Below are 8731 nucleotides of genomic sequence, written 5' to 3'. Positions count from 1 at the left end.
TTCATGGTCTATGAAATGGAATTGTAATGCATAAATAACATCGCATCATAGCAAAGTTCAACACCTTTAAGTGTGATGGTACATTTTGTCCTCGCATGTAAGACATATTACTCAAAGCAAAACAAATAAATGAATAAAACTTACCTAAAATTCGAACAAAAACGGGTTTGCATACACACTCTGCCGTTTTCATATCAGTGATGCTTTCTTTTTTATATAAAACTAATTCCAGTGTTAGTCTTTCCAGTTTCACTGAACATTCGGTCTTTAAACACAATTTTCACATCACTTTTCAGGACAGGTTTCACATTCACATTACAGTTTTAGATTGGTACAATATTTCCATTGGAATAAATCAACAGGTGTTTTTCCGCTATAAGTCACCAAAAGTCCGTTTTTCATGAGAAAGTGTCATTAAGATATCAATCCCACACATTTCAACACGTTAAGTCGCAAATAGTTTTCATATCAGTCATTAGCTACATACACAGTGAGATTTCTTCTTGGCGTCATGTAGCAGTTATACAAACAAATTGTTCAAATACTGTGATGCCCTCGGAGCACGATTGAAGTGGGTGGAGTAGTTTTACAAATACTTTCAGCGGAATCGCACTCAGGTTCAACTGGTGAAAAACCATAAGACATCTCACGCATGGTCGGTTTTATCGTTTGCTTCAGCCTTTCGCCGAAACAACAGGCTTTATGCAGTAACCGTTATCACAAACCGACCTCTACCCTGCGCATTTTATACTAACCGATAAACTAATGTATCACACGTTTTTGCCATAATGTCGGACACGCATAAGCGTTATACAACAAATATCACGACTTCTACTACAAACTTCAATAAAATGTACTGTTCAAAATGTCACGGACAGGATTTTGCAATAGGTTTAGTATGTAAGACGAAAAATACCCATGCATTATAACAGAGACCATTTAATAAGTTTATTATATGATCTCTGACTATAAGTGTCATGCCTGTTCTATTGATTTCACCTGCAACATTTGGCTTTGATTATTTATTGGTTATTCCTAACCTTCAACTTTCTCTTTATGAACATACCATTCCATTTTCATAACTACTTTAGATCAAATCAGGAATTGACGAAACAACTTTTATCATTTTTTTTTTGGGGGGGTTCATACTACCATTATTTTATGTCAAACATAAATTAGTTTCACTGTTAATTTATTTACCACGTCTGTGGAGATAACCGGTTATATTAGTAAAAAAATTTATGAACAGAGCCGATAGCTACGTGTTCACCACCACCTTCCTGACACACCCATGTGCCAAAAGACATCCTGGTACCTATTCATGCTACATAGTAATCTGTCCGATTGATCATTTCTTTCCGATTCAGTGCTGTATCACGTTGCGACCCAGCCCAAGTCAAAAGAATGTGCCGACTCTCTCCATCTTTTATAATCTAATGTAAAATGTAGACAAATGAAACCTGCCAAAGAGAAATTTCTCACGATTTGATATTGCAATGTCCTGGCACTTTCATAGAACTCTTTATCTCTTACAGACACCGCTAGTGCTTAGTGAAAGGAGCATGATATTGCAAAAATATTTCATCTATAAAAAGATCTGACTGTCCTATCATTCACTCACACGACATCAGGCAAGCATACACATTCGTGAAAAGCCTAGCCTTGTCACACCGAGGATTCTTCATCCATTCTTGCATACAACAGAACGGTAAGCATTTTCACTGACTTTATTGAATAGTTTTGTGTGTTCTTTTTTAAGTATAAGCTCGTGTTGCATGCGATATTATACATTATTTGCAAATGTTTCTATAACTTCCTGTATTACCTTGATCGTTTATAAGAAGAGTAAGAGAAACATTGTGGCCAATATAAATGAGCGTTATGCTGAGAGTGAGCTATGAGACTTTTTATTATTTTTTTCCTCTCTCTACAGATCGTCAAGGGGTGTAACTTAGTAATTGATGAATAACCAATGGTTCCACACATTGTTGTTAGCCTAACAGTAGTTAGCCATGAGTAATTTCAGCACCTGCCCGGTGTTTGCTTGTGATCATTGTCAGCAAACCTTTGGTCTTAAACATAATTTACTACGTCACCAAAGACATTGTGGTAGAGTAGACACTTTATATTCTTTCCCAATGACCCAAAGGGTCTCTATTCTGATCAAAACAGGAAGGTGACAGGCAAGATGAAGGATGAAGCAGGTGGAAACATCATACATGAATTCTGTGGACTAGAAAGTAAAATGTATTCCTTCTTGATGAAAACGGATAAGGATCTTATTGAGAAAAAGACAGCCAAAAGTATTAAAAAAACAGTCATCAAGAAATTTCTCAGACATAAGATGTTTAGGGAGTGTCTTTTTGACAAAACAGCTGTGTCATGTTCTTTTCATCTCATTCGCTCTTTCAATAACGTCTTGCACACACAAAAACAAAACAAAGTGGCTTTGACCTCTATAAACAACAAGCGTTATGTGCTACAGGATGGGATTCATAGTGTACCTTATGGTTATTCATCAACTGTATAGTTACTCACTCACTGCATCTGCACGAAATATGGAATTTTACAAGTCCTAACAGGTAAGCTATATGATTATTATGAAAAAAAGTTTTTATTGAAATTTAGAATCGCATTGAAATTTAAAATGTATAGTCATGTCATTATGTTTGTTTTAATACTAGACGTGTTTGATTTTATTTATTTTCTATTTATTTTTACAGGATGAGCAAACCAGCCTACATGTGTACAAGCTGCGATGGCTTTCTACCTGTTGACGCAAATGGTGAAGACCGATCGGGTCTCTTTACCTGCGTCTACTGTGGTGCCAAATTAAAATATACGTATCATAGGTTCCTGACGCATACTGGCAAATGTGTGGTCAGGAAGGCAAAACTGAAGACAGCCCATGCTTGCACTTGTCGGAAGATTCATCATAATGACTCATCATAATGACTAACAGAAGTCAAACTTACACTTGACAAGACAGCGACTGGCTGAATGTATCCTATGTTTCGACTAGCTGAATGTATCCTATGTTTCGCTGCAAGAGCAAAACATGAACACTATGAGTGGTTACTTCAAGACTACAAAATGAACACTATGTGTGACTGCTTCAAGACTACAAAGTGAACACAATGTGTGACTGCTTCAAGACTACAAGGAGAACAAACATAAACGCTATTGTGCTCACATTGTTTATTGTCACAAACTATACATAGAGTACATAGAGTTTGAGGTTTCAATAAAACGATTCTAATGTTGCCAACCCTGGAACACCTTTGGCAGCTTTACGTTTCACAAATAAAACATTTCTATGTATCTTGGTTTTGTCTTTCTTTTTTCTTCCAATACGTTTCCTGAAATGTTTGGGCAAATGTAAACGCTTTAATAGTTTAAGAAACTGTTTATAACCCACTGGTGAACGCCTACTTCGCGGTGACAGGATAAAAAAACGAATTAAGTTGACAATGTTTGAGTTTTGCAGCACATTATTATTGTTTCCCACAAGTTGTAAATGCTCATCTACACACAATTGTCCTTTTTTAATGTTGTTTTTCACAAACAGCCACATTGACATCAATTTCCCAATGGTTTTGGTAGAAGAAATGTCCTTGATTAACTGGTCGGGAACTTGAAACAGGAGTTCTGTCTTCTTGTTGCATACAGGATTATCAGCCGGTTGTTCCGAGTTAGCTATCCCTTGTGAATCATCATCATCATCAACTATCTCATTCACTTTCTGTGACTGAGCTGTCTGAAGAGCTGTCTGATGAGCTGTCTGTTGAGCTGTCTTTTCTTCTTCTTGTTTGGACATCAATCTCTGATAATTCTCTCTCGTCAGAAGAATCATGGGCTTGCTCATTTTGAACTGAGGACAAGTAGGCTTGGTAGTTCCTTATGCAAATAGGTACAATTGAATGGTAGGCAGCGATGAGCTCACGTTTCCTGTGTCTGCTGACACTCTTACTGCCCAAGATTCGAATGACAGACTTATGACGTGACAGACGGTTTTTGTCACCTGGTGTTAGTGGTATCTTTCCAACAAGGATATTATACACTAGTGTAATCACTGACTTAAACTGTTCAGATGAAGCATGCGTCAGCATAGCTTTTCTCTGTGCAGAATTAGCTTGTTCTAACATCATAAGAAAAGCCCAATGCTTTTGCAGCAGACCGCTCATGTTGATGTTGTCGGGTAGCTGTTCCACGTTCAAAGAGAGCTGACTGTAGAATGAGTGAAGTGAAGTGAACTGACTGTTATATTGACTATATAAATTAATTCAAAGTTGTATGTGTTCTAACCTTCCTTGTTGGTTTTGGGTTCAGACACCATGTGGATATAAGCACAATGTGGAGACAGTCTAAAATGTTCTGCTAATGGATCATCTTCGGCTATCCACGAATGCACTCTCAGTGCGCATTGGAAACAGTAGACCTTGTCAGATTGTCCCGTATAGATAAATCCTGCTTCTGCCATGACTTTTGGAGGCTGCTTCATTTGTACTGGCCAACTGTTGAAAGACTTCAGTCTGTCACTAAACTTTTGCCCAAACCTAATATTATTGCATGGTATTTCAATACAGTCTGCCACTAGGTTATCAAACGGTCCGCACACATCCATGGCTCTGTTCGGTATGAAAGTGAAAAGGATGAGACGTGGCTGTATATTACCTTAGTTATGTCACTCTATATCTGTGGCAGATACACTGTACACACCTCATCAGAGAATATACCTGTACGCAAACGACCATACTGTTCATCTGCATAGGGCGAGGTATCCATGACCAGATAACCATATTTCTTTCTACTTACAGCATCTTGAAAAGATTCGGTGAAATATTTAGCCTGTCCTGGAAATATTTGTGATGCTAAAATTTTATACTCATGTGCCGAACGAGGGTTAGACAATAACACAAAATAATGTGTGTTCAGTGACATAGTTCTGTTACATTCCCCCTTTGGATACGCTGATTGTAGGATGTTGATAACAGAAATTCCCAGATGGTGGGATAATGTGGTATATAGGTGTAAAAACAGCTGACTTTTACACACTTGTTGCATGAAGTCATCTACTACCAGCAGACAATGTTTATCCGATTCTAAAGAATATGAATTTAACTCCTGTTCTGTGGGAAGGACATCTTGAAAACGTATATTGGGAATGATTCTCTTGAGCTCACTATAGACATCCTGCCACACAGCATAGCAGTAAATAATCAATTTGGGTGCAGGATCAAACATGACATTGGCTTGTCTTAACAGGTGTGAAACCCAAAAGGTTTTACCACTTGACGATCCACCTATTACGGATATGGTTGTAGGCGTTTTAAAAGGCAACAGACAAGCACTTTCATCCATGATGTATCTTGGTCTGCTGTTCAGTATGAAACTGAACTTACTCACCAACACAGAGGGTATTTATACACAACAAAAACATCATTTGAACTAAATCTAATTCTTTTTTATTCTACATGGAAAAAACATTGTACATCATTATCAATTAAAACAGGAAGGAGTACAGTATTTGAAATAGTTGCATATATACTGTGATACGAAAGTATCATTCCATAGGAAGTTCCTTACATCAAACTGATGAACAATACGATGAAAACTCCAGTGAGCTTTCAATGTACATAACAGATAATACAAACAATAGAACCCACACACATTGGTATCTACAGATTGTATCTGTTCACTGTTGTGCAAGTAAGATCTAACATAGGATTTTAGCTACCTATCAAATACAGCATCAATGGGTTCTGATAGGCTGTCAAACAATTCTGCTCTATTTCCTTTGAAATACATAGCAACCCAGTGACGACCTTTCTTTTGACTACAGTCTGTATTTACAATTAGTCCAACTCCCCTTCTCATCATGCAAGATGTCAGTACAGGCAAAGTGTCTTTAGCATACACTCCCAGGACGTGACACTGTAAGACAGGATCACACTGTATGGCGCACTTCAATTCCGAAGCTTTCATGTTTTACTTGATGTACACATTTCGCGCTTTATCAATTTCTATGATGGAATTTCTTTCACTCATGATAACACAGCTCAATGTCTTAGTCAAAGCAGATTTGAATTCAATTTCAAGTCTCACATTTCCCGATTTCACAAGATTGAGATAATCGACATCTACTTCATCCAGTTGGTAAACAAAAAGAGCACTGCCAAGCAAAAAGTCCTGTCTGGAAATACCATTGGCCTGGTTTTGACACCTGAGTTTCTTGCTATCAAACAGGTTGAGATAGGTGTCTGCATCGTCTGCACTTGTAGCTCTCCCTGGAACACTGACTCCATTCACATACAGGTTGATCGTTTTAATCATGCCCGATTGAAAGTTGAAAGGATTCCCATCATATTTCCCATTAAAACTGCTGCTATCAACAAATGCTACGATATATCGATTAGCAATGGGATTGGAGACATTGTCAATGGTATGTGTTAACTGAGAGACGGGAATGCTAGTGACCTTCACCTCAGACTTGACGAATGGATAGAGGGCATTAGAGTTGTTCTCAAACAAGGTATTGTGAGCTATAATCAGGGCTGGGTTGACATTCAGTCTGCAGATTTTGAGATAAGCATCCAGAAGTGTTATAGTGAATTTTTTGTTGGCCACACCACTCATGAGACAGAAGGTGGGAGAGGATCTGTACAATTTCAAAGTCATAGGTACACCATTAATCATGTATCTATTCATCTCAAAGACATCTTCAAATAAGTTTCCAGACATGGTCATCTCTTGACTCAATTTAATGAACGCTCCCCGTGCCATCAAGCCAGTGTTGCTTCCTGTTTCTGTATCCGTTGATTCTATATCACTGTTCAATGCTCCTACATCTTTGTAGAACAACTGAGAGGTTAACTGAGTAGTCTTTGCATCGGCTCCAAAATTCAGTAATGCTTTCATCATGCTCTTGTAAGCATAATGATTGTTTGTGGAAGAGACCAGTGTGTCATTCAAATAAACTGAAACCTGACTAAAAAGCGACTGAAGAAACAAGTTGACTGGAGCCACGTGTTCCTTGGGAAGCAATATGCTCCCATCATTGTGAGTGACCTTGAGTTTCACGTGCAATCTTGTCCTCTTCAAATCAAGGTAGTCACTACCTGTGTTAGAAATACTGAATTCCAAAGGCGCTTCGTCGTTGATTTGACTCACTGGACGTACATTTTCATAGTAATGTTGTTGAACACATGTCTGAAATGGCGGTAGTGAGAACAAATTCAGGGATTCTGGAATTATCTCATCGAAGTGTTTACTGGTGAGCAGCGACATGGTGTTAACCAAAGATATCGTTTTCGTTCACTGGTGTGCTCTTGAACACACGAGCTGTCTTGGAGGGGGTGTTGCTCGTTAGACGTATCCTCTTGGTTGTGGCCACTCGTTCACCTGCAGCTCTTTTTAATGATTTCTGTCTCTTCTCTTTAGCATCTGCTCTTTCCACCACACTTTGAGGTTCGGAAGTGACCTGCAGTTTGACTTTAACTTCTTTTGATGCTTCCTCAGGTTGATCAGATGAAATGAGCTTAGGTTGTGGTTTTCCATTCACCAGTTGAGAACTACCTGCCATGTGTTTTTTGAAAAAAATCTGCCATTTGTTGTAATCGGGTACATACAAAGGTAACGTCTCCATCTTAGGCAACAAAAGGATAACGTCTGAAGTGAAGTGTTAGGCGAGTCTCCTCTTTCAAGAATGACAGTGGAGTTCCATCGCTTGCTTTTATACTAATTTCTATGTCAGGAGATTCTTTCACCATCACATGGATATTGTATTCATTAGCAAATGTAAAGTTAGGTCCCTCCCTCAGGTCTATGCGTCTCAACAATGGTAATTGAGTCTGTCCTACCAATGAACTGTCGCATAGGTTACACAACACATCTATGTAAGGATCATTCATATGAGTGAGATCCACCTTTCCAAAGTTTAATTCTGTCAAGCTGACTACCCAGAAGCCATCAAACACCAACCTTTGATTCAGTTTCACACGAAAATGATACGGGGTGTTGCCTTTGAAGTAATCTTTCTTCGAGTCTGAAGACTTCAGAAACACATAAGAATCAAAGGAACTGGGCCAACCTAACCATCGAACCAAAGCATAAGTCTTTCCATTCATACGTTTCTTCTTTAAGACCTTTTCCACCTGCCACTCAATATCTTCTGCTTTACTGACCTTCTGCAATTCACTGGTATAAAAAGTACCTTGGATCATTTCATCATGAAAATCTTTGACTTTGTACAGTGGAATTTCCTGTCTTTTAAAACGATGAGCTATTTTGAACAGTTCTTGTGTCCACTTCAAGTCAAGTTCTTTGTTGAAAGGTCTCTTCAGATATGGAATGCGAACAAGATCTCCTACTTTATATTTGCCCTCCTTTCAGGGTGCAGGCTTTTGAGGTGTTTCAACAAAGGTTTGACATACACATGTTGCCAAACTTTCAATTCATTGTCCTTATTCACTTGTGCAGGTGATAAATTAGGTAGGGAGGAATGCAACGTATGATTGTAGTTGTGCACAAGTTTAGGTAAAACATTGATGTAATGTTTGGTATTGTTGTGAGTCATGTAGCGTGTAATCAACGATTTTAGCGTTCTGTTGAAACGTTCTACGTAATTACTTTTGATGTTTTCATTCCGCGTAATGGTGTGAGTGATGTTTTTCTTTTTCAAATATGAATCAAAGCCTGCTCGAAATTCTGATCCAGCATCTGTGCGAACCTT

At 38.3% G+C, this 8731-nt stretch overlaps 1 protein-coding gene across 1 annotated transcript; it reads right to left on the bottom strand.

Moving 5' to 3' along the window:
• Positions 1–3033: 3033 nt before the first annotated feature.
• On the bottom strand, positions 3034–6918 carry LOC137272129 (uncharacterized). The gene is made up of 3 exons (XM_067804483.1): positions 6106–6918; positions 3624–3871; positions 3034–3043 (listed from the first exon to the last, which is right to left on the bottom strand). Exons 1-3 carry the CDS (start codon positions 6916–6918, stop codon positions 3034–3036), a joined length of 1071 nt encoding a protein of 356 aa, XP_067660584.1.
• Between the last annotated feature and the right edge of the window lie 1813 nt (positions 6919–8731).

This window comes from Haliotis asinina, chromosome 2 (assembly GCF_037392515.1).
Source record: "Haliotis asinina isolate JCU_RB_2024 chromosome 2, JCU_Hal_asi_v2, whole genome shotgun sequence".
NCBI lineage: Eukaryota > Metazoa > Mollusca > Gastropoda > Lepetellida > Haliotidae > Haliotis > Haliotis asinina.
The sequence above is the reverse complement of the archived record's forward strand: the minus strand, read 5'-3'. Positions and strand labels throughout refer to the sequence as shown.

Excerpts from the sequence above, each read along its gene's own strand:
- LOC137272129 (XM_067804483.1), bottom strand. The coding sequence starts at position 6,918 with ATGAAAGCATTACTGAATTTTGGAGCCGATGCAAAGACTACTCAGTTA. Across the intron at positions 3,872-6,105 it reads ATCTTGTGAAATCGGGAAAT|TTCAAAATGAGCAAGCCCAT; the intron begins GTGAGACTTGAA and ends ACTTGTCCTCAG.